Source organism: Phyllopteryx taeniolatus, chromosome 3 (genome assembly GCF_024500385.1).
Source record: "Phyllopteryx taeniolatus isolate TA_2022b chromosome 3, UOR_Ptae_1.2, whole genome shotgun sequence".
Taxonomy (NCBI): Eukaryota; Metazoa; Chordata; class Actinopteri; order Syngnathiformes; family Syngnathidae; genus Phyllopteryx; species Phyllopteryx taeniolatus.
The window spans coordinates 6501639-6528822 of record NC_084504.1 but is presented as its reverse complement, the minus strand read 5'-3'; the positions used below and the strand labels follow the sequence as shown (position 1 = coordinate 6528822).

The 27184-nt window shown below is 40.3% G+C and overlaps 1 protein-coding gene across 4 annotated transcripts in view; it reads right to left on the bottom strand.

The window, feature by feature from the left end:
- The window catches only part of cux2b (cut-like homeobox 2b), a 117408-nt gene extending 93651 nt beyond the window's left edge, over positions 1 to 23757 (bottom strand). For 2 of the 4 annotated variants that reach the window (XM_061766686.1, XM_061766688.1), the window contains exon 1: positions 22632 to 22955. In XM_061766686.1, the coding sequence (XP_061622670.1) occupies positions 22632 to 22640 (9 nt within the window). In that variant the 5' untranslated portion in view covers positions 22641 to 22955. Of the gene's footprint in view, positions 1 to 22631; positions 22956 to 22985; positions 23078 to 23344 lie in introns of those variants that run through there. The other 2 variants (XM_061766687.1, XM_061766690.1) reach the window with 2 other exon arrangements.
- Positions 23758 to 27184: the final 3427 nt, after the last annotated feature.

Below are 27184 nucleotides of genomic sequence, written 5' to 3'. Positions count from 1 at the left end.
GGGAGACAAACCACTGGAAGAGAAAACCGATACAATACCACCTCACTGCATTTTACATAAGCCACAAGACAGCGCAGCAGACCACATACAGATCACATCAACTACCTGTCACTGGCCCCTGCACAGCCATCAGACTTAACTCTGACTGGTTGAGAGACACCAATTCAGAGAAGGCTCACAAACAACAAGCAAACCAAATTAGAAATGTCCAATTAAAACATTTTTTATAGCCATTAGTCATCAGTTGATTTTCCAATTGTGTCAAATCTGGTGTTAAAAGAAAGGAAACGCACTATAATATTCAGACAGGAAGACGCATACAGTAGTACATACAGTTGCAGTAATTTCTAGGTTTTACACAATCAGGATTTTTGGGGCCGATCACCGATCAGCAAGTTTAAAAAAACGATAACCGAGCACCGATCCGATCACAAGCTGGAGCAATGTGTCTCTTAACATCACTTGTTAATTTATTTTATATACTTGTGTGCTGTATACTGAGTATACAAGTATTCTCTAGCATTTTAGACTAAAGTTAAACATCAATGACCTCTAGGGGGTATTCAAGGATTGGCCACTGACATAAGTTTAGGTCAAATCAACATTACAACATGACAGAAATAATGGGTGCTAACTTACTGTAATTAAATTACTGTATTGCAATTAAATTACTTTAACAAATACTGTTAATGAAATGCTTAGTCTAACTTTCTCACTGTTCCGGCTATATGGACGGGTTTTGTCCAGAGTTTGCTTTGGCTTTTCCTTTTTTTTTTTTGTTCCCCCCACGCTGCGTTGCTTGAACGCGGCATGCTCCATTCTTCAGGTGTCCGATCAAATTTGTTGTTTTGAAGCATTTGGATGACCTTCCCCACGACATACTTCAGTTGTGCACAGACTGCAAATAACTTACATGTTGTTTGTCTGAGACAACGCAAACTAGTCCCACAGAGACGTGTTTTTTCACCGATAAGATTGAAAAAAAACTTTATTGGCCGTCAGATAGTTACAGTTCTACGCCACAAGACACGTGACAAGGCTAAAAATAAACTAGCTTTTGGATTCATATGCAACGGCGACGCGGAGTAAACGTCTTTTGATGACACGAAGGCCGATTAGCACAAAATGCTAATTATCGGCCGATACCGATCAAACCGATCAGATCGGTGTATAGTCAAGTAATTTCTGACAGGAGGAGTTGGCCTCTCGAACTGAAACAGTAATTATGCTTAATGGTCCTTTTTATCTGTCCATCAGGCATACAGGTGAGAACTCGGGTCAGCTTAAAGTCATTACAGTTTGTCAAGATACAGTCAGGAGGTTAAAACGAGAGCTCAGAGACGCGCACATCAGCACCCAACATAAGAGCGTGCAGGACACAGGCTATGTTACAAAAATGTCTCAAACCTTTTCAGAGAAAGGACCACTTGACTTAACCATTAAAAAATAATAACAGCAGAAGTTCAATAGTTCATCCAAACAATTCTGAATTTGAAGCTTTTTGTAGCATGTAAAAATAGCAACATGTTAAACATTTTAAAAAGGCATGTGTCAAAATAGTTTTTGACAATTTTCGTTTTCATCGCATAATGGTCACAAAGTCTGTCCGTTTAGACTGTAACTTTATGCATTTATGATTTTACAGACAATGCCAAACATTGCAGTAGACAACATCTATTGGCTGCCTTCTCTTTAACAATGGACAACAATACAAAATATAGGTCAGAGAAAACGGACAGTGGAGGAGTTTGATCCAAGTACACAAAATGGCAACTAGGAGATGACTCAACTGTGTGTTGTGCTGAAAATTCTGCATATTCATGCCTGGCACTCTGTCATCAAAAGGTATCTGTAACTAGGGGGTGTTGAAAACCCTTCTAGGGACAGGCATCGCAAATTGGCATTAGCTATAAATGCCGGGATGCTGTACATTAGAGATTTGTTCCTCAATTCCCTACATTTTAGCATCTGTCCCTATTCAAATAAACATGAAATGAAAAATAAAATTGGGCACACTGGCAATCCCTGGGTCATTTCCTATGAGTATTGACAATCAAGCATGTCTGAGTGATCTGCACACACAAAGCCAAAATGTGTATGGCACAGGGGCCAATCCCAGTAGAGATAGCACAGATACCGAGCCCATACCAAAACAAGAGAACAAATGCCACCTTTGTGTACCCAGAGTCATCTGTACTCATCTCAGGCACTTCTGGCTATCTCAGAACCCAGCAGATAGAAGCCCTAATCCCAACTATGCATCTTCTGTATTTATTATCATGGACAAGCATTCTCCTTCCCCATTTCATAGGGCACAGAAATTCACTGCTGGACCTACTCCTGTTGTTCCCTCTGCTGTCAACACTCCTCGCAGACTTTGTCCCCATAGTCACATCGATACAGAGAAGTGACTGCCGTTTGCTTTATGATTGTCCTGTTTTATTCTCTTGGCGGGGCTTTTTCTCCACTACACACAGCTCTAATCAGACCACCGAACTTGGACAACAGAGCTATTGTCTCTGTAAGGATTAGTGAATTCCTTCCTTTTCACCACTTTACTAGCCTAGCGGCATATTACCGTTTATACTAGCGGGTATTATATGTTTGCTGAGAACAAGTACAATATGACAAATGATCAGTCACTGCCATCCATCAGGTCAGCGCTGACAGGAATGCTATAGACAGGGCAGCCATTCGTCCCCCGCTCCTGATCTCCGGGGTCCCATGTTCTAGTATCCATGACAACGTGCAAGCCACTTGCCACGCTTGCCACTTCACAGTGAGAGATGAGCGCCCGTGAGTGGCTCTGAAAATTAGCCTTTGACACACTGTTACTCTGCTCTTCCACCTTCCTCCCCTACAGTCCAGCCGCTTTGGGGGCCCTCAGAACATTCACAGCCATGTTTCACATTCTGGCCTACACAAACACAAAGGCAGACACACAGCCAGAGTCGTGCATAAACATAGCTTTCTGCATCCCTGAGTGTCAAATTTATTGGGCCTCAGCTATACGATTCTCAACATGAACCTCACAGCAATGTTACCCATCCAGCAGTGGAAAAGGAGAATCACCACGTGGTCTATACACATAAATTAGCTGGATAGAAATGGGCAAAATAGAAAAAGGAAGGACGATGAATGTCCTCAATTCACGTGACCTGCCAGCGCATTAACTATGTGAACCTGATTCCAGAAAGGATTTTCTGCTAAAAAGCAAAATATGTATCCTGAGTCCTGAAGTTGCTTTCATCTCAACTTTTACCTTACTGATTGTGTGTAATTATAAACCTTAGACTGTGGCAGGAATTATACCTTTGTTCTTTTCAAGTAATTTAGGAGAAAATTGCTAGCATGCTTAATTATACTCTATTTAACGTGAACCTCAGACACACCTCTTTAGGGTTGTGCTTATACCATAAAGTGCACTTGGCAGCTTTGAATCATGATTGAAACAAACAAAGCTGTGAAAATGCAGTACTCTTGTCAGAAGCAGTGGTTCTATAGTGTGTGATTAATCATATTTGGAAAAACATTAAAGGGAAAGGAGGTATGGGTGTCAACTGATATAACCCACCACTGACATCAAGCAGAGCCAGCTAGCTCATTGATGTGGCAGCGTCTCATTTTCACCAAGCAGACAGTTTTGCAGCGCCTTGCGGTTCTTAATTATCTCCCGACTTTGTCTAATTCAATCACCACAACTCAGATCTGGGTGCGAAATGGCACTCACATCCCCTCAAGCTCAGCAAGTCAAAAAACACTGAATAAGTGGAACAGGCAAACTGACAAAATGGCATAGCACATGAGAAATTTGAGCTATTTTATCTACCGTGCTGAGACCTCATCCACAGCGACGGGGATGAGGGGAGGTTGACAGAGGAACCAATCAGCTTTTTGTTTTAAGTTACAAAGCTGCATTCAGTAGGGGACACAGGAGTCAAATGCTTTGATGGAACTGCAGATGCTGCCATACTGAGCTGTGTAGGCTCAGGCACTTTGCAAAGTTTCCTCCTCAGGTCCCATCCTTAGACGCTTGCTGCCGGACCATATAACCGCTAACACAATGGCATCCTACGGTCTCACATTGGCTGCTAAACATTTTAATAGCCCACAACAGAAGACTAAACATAAGGTAGTGTGGGCATATGGACACACTCACGTGCAGGGAATTTAAAGGTCTTTAGGGATTAAACTGTTAGCCAAATTGAAGTAAAAAAAAGTAGACGGCATAATGAGAAGCGATGAGATGGCTGAACCCATCCCGAAAAATCCCTTTTCCACACATTCTCTCATGCCACCCATTGATCTCCGCCTAATTCCAAGAACCACGGAATCATTACATTTAGACAATATTAGCTCAAACAGCAGAGAAGCCCCACTGTCATTCTAAACCCTTTACTTTGCCACTAACTGCCAAATCTGTTTTGCACTTGCTACACACTGCCAAACCTAACAATGGTCAGATTAGTGAAGCCCATCTCCTGTTGCAGCAGAGGTTAATGTAAAGTGACGGGGCTAAGTCGGCTACAATTATGTATGCAGAGAGATATGATGGCACTTTGTTACATCAGATCATGACTGGATTAAACTGTTTCCACAACAATGAAAGTTTGATTCTAATTTTCAGCAGTGGCTGATAGCAATCCTGTCAGTACAAAGTATTACAATACCCTTTTGTTTTTGCTCATCCCATTGATATTAATGGAGAACGGCATACGCATAATCCTCACCGAGGATATTAATGCTCCCCCAACAATATATTATAAAACAAGCAAAATTCAACAGCATATTACATGAAGCTATTTAAGATTGTGCTTATTGGTGGCTCTACAAATCTACTATAAACAGCAGTAGACCCCTTAGCTGGTGTTCTTTTGGCCCCACAGGAGGTCACAGCACCTGACCAATAAACTACTATTAATCCTTACAGAGTCATCCATTAGCCGTCCATTTTTTATTGCCTTTGTTTTTATGAGACAAACGAATCAGCTGTCTATAACTGACTGAAATATAGACATCTTCATCTGGGCCCAAAGTCTTTCCTTCTCTCAGAATGTGTCGAGGGCCAGGTGAAGTGAACCCAAGTCTCTGGGGAAGGTGGTGGAGTGAATCTGCCAATCTCATGGGGTATTCCCCACTGTCCAGTTACCTTCAATAAATCTCAGTGTTTTACGATTAGGTACATAAAATGAGTCATAGATCTAGACGGTAAATAAGAGCTTGTCAGTGTGGCTGACGCCAGGTCCACCCCCTCCCCAGCCGGACAGTCCCTCTGTAGACTGACCATCAGACTGCTGCTATTGAGCCCGGGCTAAAAAGGTTCTCATAAATAACCTCTAATATTTCCCTCAGGGCATATATGGTGCCACCAAGAGTCATGCTTGCATCAATCGAACAAACAAAATTGTTCAGAATTATAGGAAGAGGACTGTCTGACTAGAGACAATATTTTATATAATTTTTTTCTTTTTTTTTTTTTTTTAAATTGCGGGTGCACTCTGTGTTTCCAAATACTTCTTCCAGACAGGAAAGCCAAGACGTTAGCAGATCAATCCATCTCACAAATCTTCAAACTCTATGCTGTACTCCAAGACACTGATGTCTTTTAATGGACCTTCAATCCATACTTCCAATTAAGCATGTAAAATCTCCCATTATGTACCTCCACTTACAGAGTATTTACTCTGGTTGTTGTTTGAGTACTTTCAGAGTCTGTCCTCGGCAAGATGTGAGAAACAAGAAGACTTGGGGTGGGGGCGGGTATTCTCCAAATGTACTAACAAAATGATGGACACTTCCTCAGCGGTACCAGCTAATCATTGCTGCCGATTCGTTTACACTGGTCCAGAATGACTCCCTGAATGACTGCCTTTGCATATTAAACAGACAAACAGAAAACCAAGGCACACACGGTTAGTGGGCATGAGAGCAGCACACACCAGCATGTTGTGATAGCGCATCCTACTAAGTTTATAGTCAATGAAAATCTAGCTGTTGACTAGTTGGTAATTTTTAATTCAAAATTTTACATAACTGCTTTACATACATCAACGAAGCGCTGATTGATTCAGCATACAAATAACCGCATGATAAAGTGCGCTACATGCGTTTGAACCCAAATTGGAGGCTATTAGGAGAGGGGCTCAGAAGGTGAGAGCAGAGTATCCATTGACACCCTTTCAATCATTTCTACACTAAAGGTGCAAAGAGCAGAGTTTTGAAGAACTTGTAAATATTAGAAGGACCAGTATTCAATACACACATACACTTGCAAGATCAAATGATATCCAAGAACGTAGCAAAGTATCTTAGTTGTCACTTGTGAGAGGGGTCTTAATTTGGCTGTATGTTTCTTAATTTGGGTGTAGTTTGCTGGTATAGAAGTGTGTTGAATTATACGGAGTACTAGTCCTCACATTTTCTTATATTTTACTCTCTCGTGCAGCCAAATGAATTAACCAATCACACGTGCATTTACTTTGTAAAAGCAGAATTGCTGGTGTACAATTAATAAGAAAACCATTACACAGGAGTGCACATAAGTGGTGTCCAGGTGCGCATGTGCACTGAAAATATTAAAAGCGCAACAGATTTTATTGAATGGTATCACTTCATGAAATATCGGATTCATTCCTCAGTTTAGTCGAGCTCAGCTGCGAGCCTCTGGCAAAATGTTCTCCGCAAACGGTGACACTTGAGGGTGGCGACAATGGCCCAGTGCGCACATGGGATGCCAGCGGGCTCTGTGGGGCATGGGCGCCTCAGTCTTGCTGCACAGCAGTTACAAAGGTTCGTCAAAATACTTTTGTCTACGTGAAACCGGACTGTGACACAAACAAGATTGGGAACCATTGCCCTAGAGAATTGTGCCAAATCAGCTGATCGCACGGTCCCATACTGCAAGTCAGGGGAAGTGTTAGCCCCCCCCCACCCCCACCCCCCACACACACACCCACCGCCAGCATCTTCCACCTGGCAGTGTGGGCTGGCACAACCACGATCGTCCCTCTTTTGCCATAAATAAGAACTAAATATGAACATTTCTTCACAGGATTATAAAATATCTGTGTACCAGCTGTGAACTGGTTCAGACTAAGACTAGTAAAACAAAGCATATGAAAAGAGGGTGGGGGGGGAGACATTACAAGGTCAATAAACAAACCAAAAAAAAATGTATTCCTTTATTTGCACAGAAAGTAAGTCAGTAACAAATTGGAAGTATGTCTACAAATGGACAAATCCGTTTGTAGACATACTTCCAATTCATCCATTCATCCAGTGAGGTCGGTGGGTCGTGAAAAAAAATGCATAAAAACCAACAACCTCTGGTGCCCATTTGAGAACCAGACCAAAATTGTTCCATGCACCCCTGATTATACAGCATAAAATGATGAAAAACTACAATTAAATGTCCTAATATGTCATTCTGTCAACTCAATACACTACAATTAATCATGATCACAAATCAGTTCTTTTTCAGTTCTCTGTGCTGAGGCCTGCAACAAAATGCCATTCCTTGGTCCATATCTGACCAGGCCAATATCTGTGTTGAGTATGCCAATTTGCCATAATAACAGCAAACCATTAAACTGCTTGACATCTTTTATCCAATAGGTCATAACAAATAAGCCAAAGTCATCACTGCAACATGAAAGAGGATAACTATCAGGCCAGGAGGTTTTGCGAGTCATATCAGTATGAAGTAATTCTACAATTGTAGACATGGGAATCAAAAGGTCCTTTCACACTGCAGTTTCCCCGGAACTCTTAACTTTTTCAGGAGTTCAATGTGTTCACAAAACAGGAACTATTCCGAAAATAACTAATAACTAATTTTTGGAGGCCAAATGGAAACCTTGCTAGGTGGGTAGTACAATCAAGAAGGCCCAGAAATGTTTTCCTTAAGGGGGAGTTCTGTAATACTTGTCAACATTTCTAGTCACATGACTACTGCATTATATTTTAGCCACCGTATTAGAGTCTACAGCCGTTCTTGTACTCACAACTGTTTTGATTTGGCATGTTTGCATCATGCTACGAGATGGTAGACTCCCAGACAAAAAGCTACCACAGATGTGCATGGACAACAAGGAGGATCCACAACCTTTGATGTGTTTAAAATACATGCTCTCCTCAAAACAAATAAGCTAAAACAATACTTTTAAAAAAATTAAAAATTAAAATTAAAAATTATAATTTTTGCTTGCCAAACAGCTGCTTCACATGCAATAGGCCTATTCCTATGCAAGTACTACTAACAAAATGCAGCTGCGACACTGGTTAGGATTATCAGAAGTGAACGGCTGATGACTTGTTTATATGATGTAACCTTAATTTTTTATGATATTGCTCCAAGCGTGAAGCTACTTAGCATTTATTCGCTAACTACCCTCAAAGTTAGCTGATCTTGTATATCAAAAGCTGGAGTTAGCCATTTGGTCAAATGCATCATACAAAAATGATTACAATCATGTTCATGTCAGTGTTGTGTTTTTTACATCTCTCAGACAAATCAAGCTGAGCCTGGTGTAGCATATGCTAGTGCTATTAGCTTTAGCATAGCATAGCGGCCCAGTCATCCGGTTAAACAGACAAACATAATCATTGAGGTAATTAATTCTGCATGGCACAAGATAACAGCCTTAATAATCTGGAGTATATGATTTGACCTCGGCACTCGCTGTTGGATTTACTGGATGGTGTGTATAACCTAACGTTTAAGAGAAAAGAGGCAGTTGTGGGCAATCAACCCGTGAGCCTCAATCAGACACAGTGAAGCAAAAATAAACCTCCAATGTAAATTACGTTTACGGTCCTTGATGTATGTAGGTTATACAGAGATTATTTTGTCTTGTCCTCCCAACAAAGTGAAAGGTAGCAATGCTGTCTAGCCATAACCATTTTGGCAAAGGCGTAAATGAAGATTTTTGAAAAGACCGTGACACAATTTTTTATTGGTTGTTCTGTAGTGTACATTTGATTTGTCAAAGAGATAATAGGATACATCGCAACATCAATATTTTCCCCCATCCCTGCTGACTATTATTTAGCATTGTTGTAGCATTTGGTTGTGTAATTTAAATCTTTGACTTTTTTAACACAAAATACAGAATGTAAAATCTTTAATTTAAAAAATAGAGCATCGCAACTTGTATCCTTTCTGCTTTTAACAACAGCCATTTTCTGGTGACACAATGCATTGTATTTCAATTTTGATCAACCCAAAGTCAACTTAGTTGTCATGTTCACTCTCCCTAATAATATTTTTAGATTGTTTTAGACTTGTGGGTGACAAGGAAATATTTTTAAGTAGCATGGCTTGTTTTGTTTTTATTTACGTAATGTGTTATGTGTTGTGAACTTCTGATATTATTGATCTATCCTTTTGACTTTGATAAATGATTTACTCCCGTCACAACAGAACAGAATTGATTGCACACAATGTTGCATTATTTGACCTTGCTTATGAAAACATTATATTGCTTAAAAGGACAGTTTCATTTATACATACTGTATGTAAAGACATTAAAAAGGAAATGTCATATGTGACTATGTTATGGTTTTGAGTCGCTGTGTCCTACACACATAGCGGTAATGTTAGTTGGAATTATTAAATAATTGCAATGTGACAATGTACCGGACACGTCCTCTAACTTCACATCTGCAATAGTAGAAAGGTTGTCGATATCAAATTCAGCTACCCCTCTTTATTTAGTGACAGGGTCTTCTCACAGCCAAATGAAAGTGTAATGTTTGCTCTACAGCTGGTTCAGCGCCTCACTCATACTATATATAATATATGTGAATGCAAATATAAGCATATGTCAATGGAGAGAAGTGAAGTTTCACAGGAAAATACCATTACTAATCTTCTAAATGACAGGATAAGAGAGCACTCGCATTGGTGGATGTGATGTCACATAAATCTATTTAGCACTAATATAGCAATTATTACATAACAGCATAAAGATAAGACTTCAGTGGACTGAGCGCACAGTTTCTTACCTACGCCCTTGTGTAGTATATATTAAAAAAAAAAAAAAAACATTCCTGCAAATAAAGACAGCTGTCCAGCAACTGTCTTCCCAGCCACGATAGTATTGACCATAGTCAGATGCTCCGCTGATTAAAAATTGATCCATTTTGAAAAATCTAATCAACTGAATAGGATTGTTTCGTACGCAGGGAGGGGTTGTGTCCATTGTCGGAGGTGGTGGGGGTGGAGCAGCTACTGACAGACCTGTTATTAACCCCTGTGCCTCAGTGCAGCCCCTGCACCCCAGTTCACATCCCCCTGTGCCCCGGGACTAGACACTGCCCAGACATTCTGAATTATTCAGCAGTCTGAGAAATGCTCCGGCCACTTGGCCTATTAAAGCCTGCAGTAGAGGCTAGTGGCTCTAATGGACGGTCCAGAGGAGGCCCGGCTCCCTGTGGATAAGAGAAGTTTCTGAAGCTAGACTGCAGAGGATGTGAGAGCCAATTCAACGGTGGTGGAGGTCGCAGCAGGTTAATGATGTCGCACGTCTAGACGGATACTGGACACACAGCCATGGCCAACAGGCAGGAGGGGATAGGCAATTTAATTTCTGAATGAGAACCAGCTCTGTATTGTGTTTGCAGGCTTTATCGAAGACTAATGCTATTGCATTTGGCCATGATCTGCAATTGACCTGACAATCCTCACTAAAATAAATACAAAAATATCCAGTGCTACATCTTTATATTCTTGGAGCAGTTATTACAGATGAATAAAATGTTCTAACATAGCAGAAAGATTGTGTCGACAGCTCAACTTTGATTCCTCCTCATCATTGCACAATAACAATCCAAACAGCTGGAGAGGGCCCTCAACTCCAGCACAAAGTCACTCAGTAATCAGGGCATCTCCCCCAGAGAGAGAGGGGATGGAAATCAGGGTGGGACTCATTTGGGAGCAGCTCAGTTACCATGTGTTCAATCGCCTTGGTGAACATGCGCATCCGCCCGAGGTCTCTAATGATGTAAACACCATAGGAAACACAGAGAGAAGAGAAAAATGACCCCCAGGGTTTAGCACGATTTAGTCAACAGAAGCTGAATGCACAACTCTACCTGGAGGACTTCTCATAGAGTAAGCTCATGATTAAAAAAAATAAAATAAAATAAAAAAAGAAATCACACTTAACTCCACAAGAGCATCCAGACATCATTGTCCAACAGGACAAACAGAGGCAGAAGAAGCACTATATTCTTATTACCAGCCAATGGAAATCCATGCACTTCAAGGTTGACTTCTTTGAATGCGAAGGCTTGATAAGTTTGATGAAGCAGAATGAGTTTAGCCTTCAATAAGTACTATCTGTGCTGGACTGAACTACCACACTCTTCCTTATCTGTGATCTGATGCCAAGCACATTTACTCTTGAGGTCAAAAACATTGCCATGATTGAACAAAATCAAGGGCATCCTGTGGAAGGCCACCAAGGGGACACCGACACACCCCAAACCTCTTACACAAATGTAATCTCTGCTGCTCTCCTAACTCAAGGTGACCACGCACATAATTCACAGACCGAGGCGATACTTCCCATGTTTAAAATGACAGCACAGTCAACATTATCCGGTCAGACCAAGTAAAAATGTTCACAAAGTTGTGGGGAAGCAGAAATCCACATGCTCTCTGGGGCAAAAATGCCTGCTTATTAGAGAGAAATACTGTATCATAGTCTAAAAACTGTAGTGGAAATACATGAATCATCAATTAGGTGATTTCACTATATAATATCAAGTTTGGATTAAATACTGGGACGCTAAACATTCCAGTGAGATCTGTTCATCTCTGGCGAAAACACAAAACAAAACATTCTACTACAAATGCATGGCCTGTGGTTTGGCTTCCAAGTTGACCCCCATGCCCCCTTCCAAATTTCAGTTCCTTAGGCACACTGCCGCAAGCCTGGAGCAATATTTAGCTAAACCTGCTGGTCTGTGTAGGCAGTGAGAGTCCCCAGAGGGCTGAACAATCAGACAATTTCAAGATCATGAAGCATTAAACCAATCCCGGCAGGGTACACTAATTAAACAGCCGAGCCCGGCACAGCCAACCAATCCCCACAGAGCAATTAAATCCATCCCCTCTAAAACACTGTGGAACCTGTCTGGGGAAAACTGCTGAGGAGTGAGAGAGCAAGAAATGGGAGAGCGGGAGAGGGGAGACAATATAAAATTCATCTGGAAAAGACACTACAGGAGGATTGCAGCAGGATGCTAACAAGGGAACTTAAAAAAAACGAGGCTCCTTGTTCTTTGTTCCTTTTTCACCTTTTGACAAAGATATACAGTAATGTCTTAAGTCATCCTGTCGTAAGGTCTTTTTGTGTACCTGTAACGTCTATTGCCACACTTAAAAGACAAAAATAGTGCCCCGCTTACATTCTTCAGCTGCATATTTAATTAAGCTTACAAGGTCTAGAAAGCACTCGTGAGATTGAGTGGAAATAGAGAATAGCCTCAAGGTCTATATTACACACGAGCAAAGCTAACAGATTCAAACCCTAGTCAATACCCCATTGCAATCCACTAGCAAACTAAATGAACAGGTGACAATGGAGACGTGACATTGGTTGAGTCAGGGAACAGCAAAACTCATCCTGCTGAAAGGATGAATTATGCTCCTTTGTATACCATCTATTAGTCTACAAGTGCTTACTGACAGAACTGCTTACAATTGCTGTATGATTACATGATACAATTGCTGCATTTTTGATAAAACCTACTTGGTAAATTTTCCCATTCTCCCCTGGAGGTTTTGAGATGAAAGAAAGGTGTGCTTTGGTGAAGAGGAGCCAAGAATGTGGAAGAGCTAGGATTTGAGTGTGAGTGGCTCATAACAGACTAAGGACAGGGGCGATAGTGTGGACTTGCACTTTTCTCCTCCCAATGAGTCGACATAAATCACACAGCCCAGCTTCACGTCTTTACTTCCTCTTCCCCTCCATTAAAAATGATAAACTATACCTCTTGAAGCCGCTCGCTCGCTTTAGGGCCCCAGTCTACACCGTTCTGGTGAAGCAGCATGAGTGTATGACTCAGATTTATTTTATGGCCTTACATTGTTGGGGATGAATAAGAGAGTAATTAGCTGTGTGGTGGTGGAAATAAACTGACAACCATACCGATCCATCATCTTTTTGCCACTGTACACTTTCTGTATTATACTGTAGAAACACTGCTTTGTAACAATATCAATAAACGGACTACAATCAAAAGACCACCATGCATCTTGCATAAACGGCTGGCATGCACCAGTCTACTGCTCCTGTCTGGGAAACACTCTCAAGGCACCGGCACATAATGGGAGCAGCCAAGGTCCCCAAAGCCAACCTGGAGCAGGTTAGAGAAGCATTGATCTCATGAGTGCACTGGGCCCAGGAGTACCCATCACACTATGCTATCACGCGTTACATGACAAGGAACATAAGAACACACGACTCCCGATTTGTTGAAATTGACAAAATGAAAATAAAGTGGAACATGGCGGCGCTCAGATGAGGCACGCTAGGTTGAGATGCAGAGACACAATGTGGGTGGGGGAGGCTTTTAGTGGGAACCCTGTGATATGAACAAGAAAGGACTGGTGCTCAATATGTGTGCAGTGGCGTCAGCTGGTAAAAACAAATAAAGCCAAGGCCGCGGTGGAGAAACACAGCTCGATATGAACTCGCTGGGCAGGGGGGCCGGCTGTCAACAGGGAGAGAGGCCACAGCTTTATACTCATGCCGATGAGCCATTACCTCTCTGCTGATGCTTCCTACTGCCTGTGAGTGAGGGAAGTAGAGGCTGTCCCTACCACTACAAAGCAGTCCTCCTACAGACTAATGTGTCCCCTAAGTTTTGTTAAAGCTGGTTATTTACTCCTGCAGAGCAATTGCTTCAGCCTTAGGGCAGCAGAAGACTGCTGTAAAAAAAAATTAGGCATCTCTGTGAAGCACCGTCATCTACCAAGGGTGCGCTTGAGCTGGGGGTAAAAAAAAAAAAAGAAGAAAAAAAAGAGCTACTGCTTTGAGAAAATATAGCACTAGCTGACCATTCACAAGCAGATCATCAATAATCAATATACAGTATTCAAATCAATATGATATGTAAAAGCATGCCTACAAGTAAACTTTTCATGCATTATTAACTGAAAAAAAGACCTTCTGCTGGTTCGTTGATTTGGCTATAGTCGGGTAGGATTTAAGGTGTGAAATAAAGCAAAGTGATGGGCGACCAGAAAACTGAACATTTTTAGTTTCTCTCAGCACATTCCAGAAATCTAACAATCTTCATTGACAGTATTATACCAACAACTAAGTGTGTGTTTAGTTGTTTGTAGTTGCATTAGGCAAACCCATTTGTGAGGGAGTAAAGCATTTTACAACCAATTCTGAATTTTCGCTGACATGTAAAAGCTTCTGTAAAATATTACCTCAAATGTAGAGGGAAGATTTCTATCTACGTTATGATTTTCGCTTTTGTTTGCATCATACAAATACTAGAGTTCTTCTTCTGCTACCTACAGGACTGGAGTACAGCAGTTTAAATGTATAACTTTTATTAATAGCCAAATAGATTAACAAACTTTTTAGTTTTCAACACAGATGCATCTCTGCTCTATTATTTTTTCATATAGTAAACCCACGCAGGGGTTTGGAACAGAGCCCCGCCATATACTGTATAACAAAGAAACACCAGTAATTAACACCTGCTAGGTCTGTCACGATAATAATTTAAGACGATATATTTTCCTAAAAACTATCACGATAAACGATGATAGTTGTTTTATTAATGCCTCTGAAATCATAAAAAATAAGGCACGCCCTTGTTATTTTTTTGCTTTGAAATGAGTATTGTGGTTATTATAAATATTGGTGTTGTTGGAATTTCCTCTCGTAAATTGTTTTTCTTTACTCTGTGATATGGATCCCCCTAGGTCTGAAATAAAGAATTGCTGCAAGACTACCCTGGTTTATATGGAGCCTTCTATTCCGATTACAATCGGTTTAGAAACCCCAACCGAATGAAAATGCGCCATATAAACACCTCAATCAGAATAAATAGGCCATATCCGAATGGAATTTCACTCGGTTTCACAAGGATGGGTCCGCTGAAGACGAGCCCTTCACCGGTCTAATAAATATACGCTGATGTTCACTGTAGTCAGCTACTGCCTGAATAACATGTGCCACTGAGCTTATGCTTAATAAACAGTCAAAGTTCCCGTGTTTGTGTTAAATGGGGACTGACACACAACAACTCTGAGAGGTACTGACATTTCAAATGACTTTGCTGCGGTGGAGCGAGCTGTTTAGCGCCTTAGCTCGCTAGCTCATTATCTTGTAGGCTAGCGAACTTAATAAAGAGTTAACGTTAAGTTAACCAACACCGGCAAGAGTGTAGCGGTCCACTGGCATTCCATGAGCCCACTAGCGGCTAATGACACAGCCGTCCAACTCTGTCGACTCGCTGTGTGATCCGCACACCAACTCACCACAACAATGAAAATGTATCGAGTCCGGAAAAACTATCGTGTCCATTTTATTCATCGAACGGTAAGTCGATATAGTAATTATCAAGCATAATGCCTCAACAATTTTTTTATATATATAATTGCCTATGTTTAAACCATACATATACTACAAACTAGGATCCAAAAATACTTAATAATAATATACAACCCCGATTCCAATGAAGTTGGGACGTTGTGTTAAACATAAATAAAAACGGAATACAATGATTTGCAAATCATGTTCAACCTATATTTAATTGACTACACTACAAAGACAATATAGTTAATGTTCAAACTGATAAACTTTATTGTTTTTAGCAAATAATCATTAACTTAGAATTTTATGGCTGCAACACGTTCCAAAAAAGTTGGGACAGGTGGCAAAAAAGACTGAGAAAGTTGAAGAAAATGATCATCAAACATGCAGTCCAGCCCTATCTCCCATTGAAGATGTGTGGCGCATTATGAAGCGTAAAATACGACAACGGAGACCCCGGACTGTTGAACAGCTGAAGCTGTACATCAAGTAACAGTGGGAAAGAATTCCACCTACAAAGTTTCAACAATTAGTGTCCTCACTTCCCAAACGTTTATTGAATGTTGTTAAAAGAAAAGGTGATGTAACACAGTGGTAAACATAACCCTGTCCCAGCTTTTTTGGAACATGTTGCAGCCATAAAATGCTAAGTTAATGATTATTTGCTAAAAACAATAAAGTTGATCAGTTTGAACATTAAATATCTTGTCTTTTTAGTGTATTCAATTAAATATAGGTTGAACATGATTTGCAAATCATTGCATTCTGTTTTTATTTATGTTTAACACAACATCCCAACTTTATTGGAATTGTGGTTGTAATTTCAAACTTATCTTACAGATCATGTAAGTTTTAAAAAAAAAAAAAAAAAAAAATGCAATGGAAGTGCGTGTGTACGTGCTCGTGTGGCAAAGACTCTAGTAACTTTCACTAATCCAGGCTGAACTGAGCTTCTCCCCAACATACAAACAGTCTATCAGTTGAGATGTATCACTTCAACATACTTCTTTGACACAATTACTGTTTTCCTCTTAGTCAGGGCTTTGGCACCATCTTGTGGAATCTCAGAGAATTACAGAAAGAGCACCAAAAACAAATATGTGAGTTTTTCCAGCAAATAGCCGAGATAGGTTCCACAGAAGAAATCGTGAAAATAGTAGACCCCTGCATATTTGCGGTTCGGCATTCGCAAATTTACCTATTCACAGATTTGTTTTGTGGAACCTTTCTGCCTTTATTTGCAAAAAGACGTCCGCTCAACCAAACTTCTGTGGCGGAAGGCAGAAGGTGGAAGTTCCACAAATAAAAACGCACATTCGCTTGCTTTCCGTACCCCGACTCGCTCATCTAATCACAAATGTAACATTAAAGTGTAGCATCTCTTTAATTGAGTCAATAAACATTTACTGTTGGGTGTAAACATGCCAGTAAAACAAATGTTGTCCTTTCAAACAAACTTCAGCAGCAGAAGGCAAAAAGATGTGTGTGCAGGCGGAAGTTTCGTGATTGACGGTCAGCAGGACAGGGATACTGTAATGGCGGCACCCATGTTGCCTGCATGCCTGCTTTGGCTCACAATCCTTTCACCAAACTAGGACTAAACACACCATCAAAGCCAGTTGAATCCATAACAACAGATCAGGAGAACATCTCTAAACCCATCTACAACTGCCAGTTCATGTTGTAGCTGTGTGGATCCTGTGGTTTCGGGTCACTAAACACCAAAGCGCCACTAACTGCTAGGTCGACCCGACAAGCTATGAAGCAGCAAACTTTCATACCAGCACAGGCTGCCCCAGGAGCATCGGCATCATTGATAGAACTCCTGCGCTTTGCTGTGAAATCAAATGTTCATTGTTGTACAACAGACTATACTGCAGCAGTAATTCTTCATCATCTGCACAATTGTTGACGTGTACGTACAGGTGATATACATTGTGTATGTGCGTGCTTATCTGTAAACAATTTACTGTAGTATATTTTTAAGGGTTTGTATGTTTGAAGAAGAGTGTTTTGGAATCATAGTTTGTGGTATATTTATGTTTTGAACTATTAATATAGGAAATTATCACTTTTAGGGGACAGTAAATTATTCACAGAAATATGCTATTCACGGTTGGGTTCGTATCCCCCATATTAGCAGTGGTCCACTGTAGACGAATGTGTGAATAGCGAACCGCCAATAGACGGCGAGTTAATTGCATATTCACAGCATATTATATTACGCTAAGAGGGAACTGTATGTTGTACCTTCTTTGCAGAACTGAGGTTTTGTGTTTAAGAATTAGCATAATACTTGAGTTCTTAGAAATGTGGTGTATACGACTTTAGAAACAATGTCATCACAGCGGAGCTTATCAAAACACTGCATACAGCAGTGTGAAGACAGGAGCACAAGCACAGCAAAAATGATTGGATAGGTATGGAAATCCACTTGAAGGAAGGTCAGAGTGATTAAGCTGACATTAATGACAGGCCTAGTCTTCAAGTGTGAATGCTGAACGTAGCTCTCTATAAACCCATTTGTCATTCGTCTTCCAACGCTCAAGCATCTGCTTTGAAGTCTCTACCACTAATGCTACACAGTGAGGTTAAACAGCTTAATGCTAAAGTCTGTTTCACTCCTCTCACGCTCTGTTCACTGCATTTTATTATATATATATATATATATATATATATATATATATATATATACACACACACACACACGCACACACTGGGGTTATTGCTCTCGGATTTCACATCTCAATTTGCCCCAGATGTAAAACTCCTCTTCCTCGTTTTTCTTTGTTGCTACCATCAGAGAAAAAGAGGGGCAAGCCCACAGGATGCCAGATTGTGACAGCCATGGCCCTCCCTTTGAGTTAAAGAAGTAGTGGTAGTGGGGGCATATGAGGATTCGAGCCAGTGCATTTAAATTTAAACGCAGCACTTAATCTGCTACACATTTGAAATAGCTGCCAACATGAGACAAGCTGTGAACGATGGAATAATGACCACTACACTACCCACAGTGAAGGGCAACTTTAAAGCCTTTTAGAGCCAGCTTATCTTTGGAATGAAATGATACAGTCATAAGGATAAAAAAATACAAGATTGGAAGCGTTCAGACAGATTTATTCCCCACTACAATGAGATTACACTGAGACATGTGACATTAACAGTATCAGCAAACAAATATTTAAAGCATGAATGAATGAGAGACAGACAGCGATTTTCACAGCCAATGTGAGATTGAAAGGTTGGTGTGTGTGTGCGTGCGTCCGTGCGCCTGTGTGCGGAAGCTACTGGCAAACAACACACAGAGCCGGCTGGCAGCCGAGACATCCAGGCTCACAGGCTGCAAAGCAATTTCACTGTTTGGCAATACTGTTGTCTCTGTGTGTGGATTAAAGCTGACACCAGAGCAACTGAGTCATGCTGAATGTAGTACCGCTTTTGTCCGTGATGTAAAAACCCAACTGCCTCTTAAATTCATGGAGGAGAAGAGTGGAAGAAGGGTTAGGGAGTGGTAACAAATCATTAAGGCATTATTTCACCAAATGAGCACAGCATTGCAACATCACAAGAAACAACAGACGTTTGGATTTGACCATAAGGACAAACACCCAAGCACAAGCTTTTACAAGTCCAACCAGATGCAATGTGTTTTGATTCAATCCTGCAAATCTTTGTACTATCACATACAGGAGGCAAATGTACATACTGTACATGAAGCCACAAAGACCCAAACCGTAATGAAAAGTCAAATCGGCCACACCCTGTCATCTATAGAAATGATTCCCTCCCCAGGTAGAGCACTGGCCCAGGGTTCTTCACGAGGCCTGGCAGAAGAGACCCTGACCCGTCCTTTTCATGCCCGCCCACAGAAATGCCATCTGGCCGGTGTGAATGATTACCACAGCAATGGCCGGGTGACCTGCAGCCAGCAGGAACCAAGGTCACCCCACCTCAGTGCTTCACACTCTTCGTGCCCTCTTTTCATCAGCCTGCAGGTGAATTATTCATCCTAGACAACTCAGAGGCACAACTCTACTGCGCCAACACTTCATAGACTCATAATAGTGTGTAATGAGAAAATAAATGTTGCGGCATTAACTGCTAGTATAAATAGCCCCAACTGTCACACGATAAACGCAAGAATAGCATTTTGGGTCGTGAAACTGCTGTAATGATTACGCATTCCCTGAAAGTGGAATGAACTACTGCTATGCGTGTCACTTTAAGCCTCTGTAAGCTTCAGGCACGTGCTGAAAAAGACTAGAGACTTACAGTAGACTAACATTTACGACAATAAAACAATTGAACTTGAATCATACAGCACCTGACCTATCTTAAAACTAAATGTGTCTGTTAGAAAATGTCACTTGTTTGCAAAACCACTCCTAAGTATAAAGTATTCAAATTGCTTACGCCTCACTGCAAGACAACAACTCAGCTATGAATGCGAATTTAACAAACCTTATAGACAAGGGAAATTGTCATTTATTACCAATGTCGCACTGTTTGTATTGCATTGTACTAAAACTTTTTCAGAATCAGAATCATCTTTATTTGCTAAGTATGCCCAAAAAATGCACAAGGAATTTGTCTCCGATAATTGGAGCCGCTTTAGTACGACAACAGACAGTCAATTGACAGAGAACACTTTTGCGACATAAAGACATTGAGAAAAACAGTCACTGAGCAATAAAGGGTTGCTAGTTATCTGGTAATGCCGGTACCCTTTTTTTAATTTTATTTTTTTGACAATTGTGCAAAAAGATGCAGAGTCCTCTAGCACTTAGAGCAGTTTGAATGACTAATATGGCAATAGTCCGGTACAATGACCATTGTGCAAAGGGCGCCAAGACTTCAAGTAAGTAGTACGATAATCTGGGACAATGTTAATTGTGCAAATGTTGCAGATACTCCTCAGTCAATGTGCAAATGGAGCAGATGCTACTCTGGCATGAGTGGCCAGTATTGGTCAACAACAGATATGCAAATAGTGCAGCGTGGTGAGACTACTGCAGTGAGTGCACGAGTAATATATAATTGGCCCGACAGAAATGTGACAACAAACTCAAGACAAAAAGACAAAAAATTGCCAGCATGTTGCAATGGAATTGTAGGTTAGGTTTTTAAGAAGTTGATTGCAAGAGGGAAGAAGCTGTTGGAATGTCTGCTAGTTCTAGTTTGCATTAATCGGTAGCGCCTACTTGAGGGAAGGAGCTGGAAGAGCTGGTGACCGGGATGTGGAGGGTCCGAGAGGATTTTGCACGCTCTTGCGATAATTTAAGAATCAGTTCATACCTTACATCCAAAACATGGACTATGTTTTTTTTAAACTCTTCTGAATCAAAAGCTGCTCAATACATTTATTTTTAAAGTCGTAACAACCAACATTCCACAGTGAAGTGAAAGTGCACGATATTACATTTACAATCACGTCATATTACCACTTAAAAAGATGGTGACTAGTCAATTGTAGTAAGCATTATTAGATACTTCTAACATCAACCATGTTAGTGAATTCCATAAATACATTGTAAATCTGGATTCAACCAATTTTAGAGTGGTAAAATTATTTATGTTTTATAAGAAAATAATACTGCAATCCTTTTGAACTGTATGAAGTTTATCGCTTTATCAGACACTTCATTAAGTACACTATTTGCGCTACATAAAGGGAGAGTCGGACCATAGATGCATTCAAGATGCCGCCTTATAAGATTGTCATGTTTTTATGTTCACTGTGAAAGAACTATTCATTTAACTTTATACTTATTATTGCAGTTGTATTTCTGAGTACTGTAGAACTGCTCTGTATCAAAACGGAGATGTGATTGAGGAAGAAACAGTACCATGCAATGTAGTTCTACACCACTGAAACAAACTGCTAAAATAACATCTTGAATTTATACATTGGTAACAGTGTGGGGAAAAAAAAAAGAGCAATGCTATCACTCTTTTTTTAAATAGCCACAACATTAGAGGTACAATGTCATGATATCCAATACAAGAGTTGTGTAAAGAAATTGCCTTTGCAAAAACAATAATGCCAAGTTTTCATTGACACTGTTAGAGACGTATTCTTTTATCAATGTTTAATATGTTTATAGTTTTGCAGCGCAGTGTTTCTAATTCAGGTTTACCCACATGGGACAAAAAAATTAACACATCTCAGTATTATGCACTGTAGTTTCTGCAAATCCCGCCAAAAATAATAACCATATAAAATGATCAAGTATATACACAAATTGCACTATTATCATTGCAAAGGCAGATTATTTTGTTAGGATTATTGTATTGAATCTAATTAGATGGGCAGAGTCCAAGTGATTATCATATTTTGGCTGGTAGGTGTAGCTCCTGTATTGGATCCCATTAGATTGTACTGTCAAGTAAGTGAATGTTTTGTAGGAATAAGATTACGGTCATACTTTTGTGCAGACTATGTAATGGTGGGTGGGGGCTGGGAGACAGCTGGAAATTTCACTACGAGGCTACTTGGGGTGCAATTTGATTTAAAAAAAAAAAAAGGTGTAAATGAATATTTCTCGGTCCTTTTCGGTGAGAGAGCCAGCCCCAACCGTGTGATGGTGGCCCGGATGACAGGGCGGTCGAGCGGCCGCGAGCTGCAATAACATTCGACACCAACACACACACACACACACACACACCAGATGGGATTGTTCCTGCTCGGTAGGCTTCGGCGAGGGGGCGGGCTGCCATGCTCCTGTCATTTGTCATGATGCACGACATCAGTCAGACGGCGGAGATGGTGCCCTTGCGCCGGCCGAGGCTGATTTACAAACATTAGCGGGGAATACAATTACACAGCCCCCACCGCCCTAGCCCTATGCGGCCTCAGGGGAGAGGGGAGAGGGGAGAGGGAGGGAGCGGAAACCACATTTGATTTCAGCCAACACTGCTTTCTTAACAAAATAAACAAATATAAATAAAATGGCAGAAACCGTGCTTGAATTACGGTTCAGCAATTCCACTTTGCGGCTAACGGTGTGGTCAAGCTATCAGGGACAATATGTACACTGTTAGTCTGCGAGGAAACCGAACGCTCACCTGCCACATTCCACACGCTAGCCGTAAAGACACATTTCCGTGCCACGAAAGTCCATCAGATGATCGTTTGGAGGCTTCAAAGAGAACATGTTGTTCATCAATGATGAGCCTCAACGTCCAGTCCACGCGTGACGACCAACTAGCTTCCGTTAAATGGACCCACAAGACTAGCAAATACCTACGCAAAAAAAAAAAAAAAAAAAAAAACTTGAAAAAAACTTGTCAGCTTGTCGGCTGCAAATGTCTAAAACGAGATTAATTTGGGATTTAATGCTCAAGAGCGCAGCAGCCAGCAGCACCCGCGACGTCCGTCGACACAAACCGCATAAAACACGAAGCTGTGTGAAAAGTTACCATGCAAGAAGGGCGACTCGACGGCGCATTAAAAGTTTCCGTACATGTGAGCACGGCGGTGAGAGCCGCTCGCCATTGAGATTTTCGCCAAAAAAAAAAGAAAAAAAAAAAAAAGGAAAAATAACAGTGCTGTCCGGGGTGCTGATCCCAGATCGGTGTGTGCTGCTCCGCGGTCGCTCCACGCTGATCAATGATTGAACCGAACAAAGGCAGAACACGGATCAATTTCTAATAAGTAGCGATGCAAAGCGCGGTACTTTCACTCTCACAGTCTCCCAAAAAGACCCGAGACCCTCCCAAGCGCAAAAGAACACTTGCCGCTGGAAAAATAAAGCCAGAAAGATGAGAATAGCACTAACCTGAAGCCGCCGTAGATCAAATTTCTTCCAATATTGAAACATCGATCCTACATCGGCGGCCATCTTGGGGGATATTGAGGAGATTTTTTTTCAGTGGCTGCAATAAATATGTGGGCTGGATTCCCCCTAGTTAAATCGCCTTTATGGTCACCGGTGCCACTTTGACCAAAACACACTTACAACGCGACTTCGAGGATATGTTTGACATCACGTCTGACTCGAATGTTTTCAAGAAGTACGAAATAGGGGGGAAAGTAGGTTTTGGCGACACCACTTAAAAAGTAAACGCCGTCCCACAGTGTCCGAGCCTCCGTGCACAACATTAACTAGACAATTACACTTAATTTTGCTTTGGCAAAGTTATCAATACTGACGTAAAGCCCGTGGCTAATCAATGGCGTCTGAAAAGGGAGAGAAGGAGATGATGAGTAGATCAGTGCAGTTCAGGGAATGTAGCCAAGCCCACTTGTTTCATAGAAGCTCACCTACTATCAGCGAGTAGCCAATAAAATACATTATTGTATAAAGAAATACTTTTGGAATATAATTACTGTCCATTCATAATAAACTGCTTATTTACACCGTATATGGTATTTTCAAGTAATATCACTAAAATGTTGATGTGAGTATTCATCCTTCAAATCTTCCAGTATATATATATATATATATATATATATATATATATATATATATATATATATATATATATATATATATATATATATATTACCCAAGTGAAATTAAAATGCTGTTTTTAAACAATTTCATTTATTAAGAAATAAAAGGATGCAGTTACCTGGCCGTGTGTGAAAAAGTTGTTACCCCCCCTTGTTAAATCATGAATTCATTGTGGCTAATCACAATTTTTGGTTAATTTTGACTGATTACCCCCAGACCTGTTTAATCAAGAAATCACTAAAACAGAATCTGTCCCGACAAAATCAAGAAGAAATTCCAGAACAGTCGAGAAATAAAGTAATTGACATTTTTCAGTCTAGAAAGGGTTACAAATGCCATTTCTAAAGCTTTAGGATTCCACCAAACCATAGGAAGAGCTATTATCCTCACATGGAGAAAACATGGAACAGTGACGAACCTTCCAAGGAGTGGCCGGCCTATAAAGATTACCCCAATAGAACAGAGAAAACCACTGCTGACCAAAAAGAACATAAAGGCTCGTCTTACTTTTGCAAAAAAGCATCTGAATAATTCCCAGACTTTTGGGAGAATATCATATAGACTGACAAGATGAAAGTTGAGCTTTTTGGAAGGTGTGTGTCTCGTTACATCTGGCGTAAATGTAGCACAGCATTTCAAAAAATGAACATCATACAACAGTCAAACATGGTGGTGGTAGTGTGACGGTCTGGGGCTGCTTAGATCCTTCAGGACCTGGAAAACCTGTTGTGATTGATGGAACCATGAATTCTGCTCTTTACCAGAAAATCCTTAAGGACAATATTCAGCCATCAGTTTGTGACCTCAACCTAAAACGCACTTTGGTTCTGCAGCTGCATAACAATCCGAAACACACCTGCAAGTCAACTTCTGAATGTCTTGAAAAAACAAAATTAAGGTATTGGAGTGGCCTACTCAAAGTCCAGAATTTAATCCCAGTGAAATGCAGTGTCGTGACCTTTAAAAGGCCGTTAATGCTCGAAAACCCTCCATTTTTGCTGAATTCAAATAATTCTGCAAGGAAGAGTTTGCCGAAATATCTCCACAGAGATGTGAAAGACTCATTGTCAGTTACAGAAAACGGTTGATTTCAGTTGTTGCTGCTAAGAATGGCCCAAGCGCTTATTAGGTTAGGGGGCCATGACTTTTTCACACAGGGCCAGATAACTTTGAATAGTTTTTTTTTCCTTAATAAATGAAATCACCATTTAAAAACAGCATGTTAAATTCACTCTGGTTATATTTGTCTGATATTTACATTTGTTATACACACAACCCCAATTCCAATGAAGTTGGGACGTTGTGTTAAACATAAATAAAAACAGAATACAATGATTTGCAAATCATGTTCGACCTATATTTAATTGAATACACTTCAAAGACAAGATATTTAATGTTCAAACTGATCAACTTGATTGTTTTTTAGTAAATAATCATTAACTTAAAATTTTATAGCTGCAACACGTTCCAAAAAAGCTGGGACTGGGTCATGTTTACCACTGTATTACATCACCTTTTCTTTTAACAACATTCAATAAACGTTTGGGAACTGAGGACACTAACTGTTGAAGCTTTGTAGGTGGAATTCTTTCCCATTCTTGCTTGATGTACAGCTTCAGCTGTTCAACAGTCCGGGGTCGCCGTAGTTGTATTTTACGTTTCATAATGCGCCACACATTTTCAAATGTGGTGATATCCTTTACACATTTATTTGCTAAAAACAATACAGTTAATCAGTTTGAATATTAAATATCTTGTCTTTGTAGTGTATTCAATTAAATATAGGTTGAACATGATTTCCAAATCATTGTATTCTGTTTTTATTTATGTTTAACACAACGTCCCAACTTCATTGGAATTGGGGTTGTATATATATGTATTTAGTTTATGGATTGCAGAAAAATATACATTTCGTATTTTTTTAATCTCGCCTGTGGATGCTTGTGATGAAATGCAGTGCACTTGTATTGATCACTTTTTTAATGTGTATTAATGTTAATGGGGGAAATGATGGAAAGCTCAGTTTGCATTTAGCATGTAAATTCACACCCAGGCACAAAAAGCCTTATTGCATGCTATGAGCATTGCCAGACAGCTAGTGCTTTGTCAAATTACTCATGCACAGGCCAGGTTCTTCCTTCAAGTACTATAATTTGTTGCTCTGGCGACGGTCATACACTCCACAAAATGGGTGATAGGTGCTCCCCTGCTGATATCACAGGGTTAAAGGCAATAATGAGGTTTAGCGTCATTACTTTCATTAAAACTTCAAGAGAATATTCATAATAAAGTTAGTTTTATTGATTTACACATCCTGCCCATGTTCTGATCACCAGCCTCACAGTTGACCCTCAGCTTCTGCTTGATATTCCATTTGAAAATAATGTCCTCATGAGTCATATTTTAGTACCGCTGGGGACATAGGATCAAATATTCTTCTACAGACAACAGTTAGGGCAAAAGTAAGGGGAAATTATGACATGTTTTTTTTTTAATCACTCTTGGGGGGATTCTAGAGTGCAAGATTTAAAACTAAGTAATTGATGCATCGGGGAAGCTTACTATATTAGTCATATAGTAAATTACTTTCAGCAATTTGGAAAAGAGGATTTTTGAATTATGCATGCCCACTGTAGCATGTTTCGGTATGTTTTTCTGGAAACAACTGTCATTCAGAGTTAAGCATCAATATCAATTGTCATTTCAAAAGATGACATGGCGTAATCACTGTAAACACATAGTGTTTCCTTATGAATACAGTATACAGTCGAAACTGTCTGCAACACATCAGTTCATCAGAGGGGTGAAGGGCCCATGTCAGATGGGAGTGAAGCACGCTGAAATACACTATTCACGGACATTCTGTACTATCGCCTCTGACTCCTAATGCTATCTCTGCTTAGGACACACCAAAAACATCCTCTTCAGCAAAGTGGCTGTAGTCGGCAACCTTTAGATACACCTCATAGGAGCATTTTGTTCAGGAAAGTGGAATAAAGACCACATTTACAGCAAATTCAAGTTCAACAGTAAAAGGCCGTAACACCGCATTCATTATCATGAAATGTTGCTCTTTCACCACTGATTAAAAAGCACTGCAACCACACATAATTTTTGTGTACAGTATTGTTCTATTGTAGAAATCTGAAGTTTCCTGCTGTT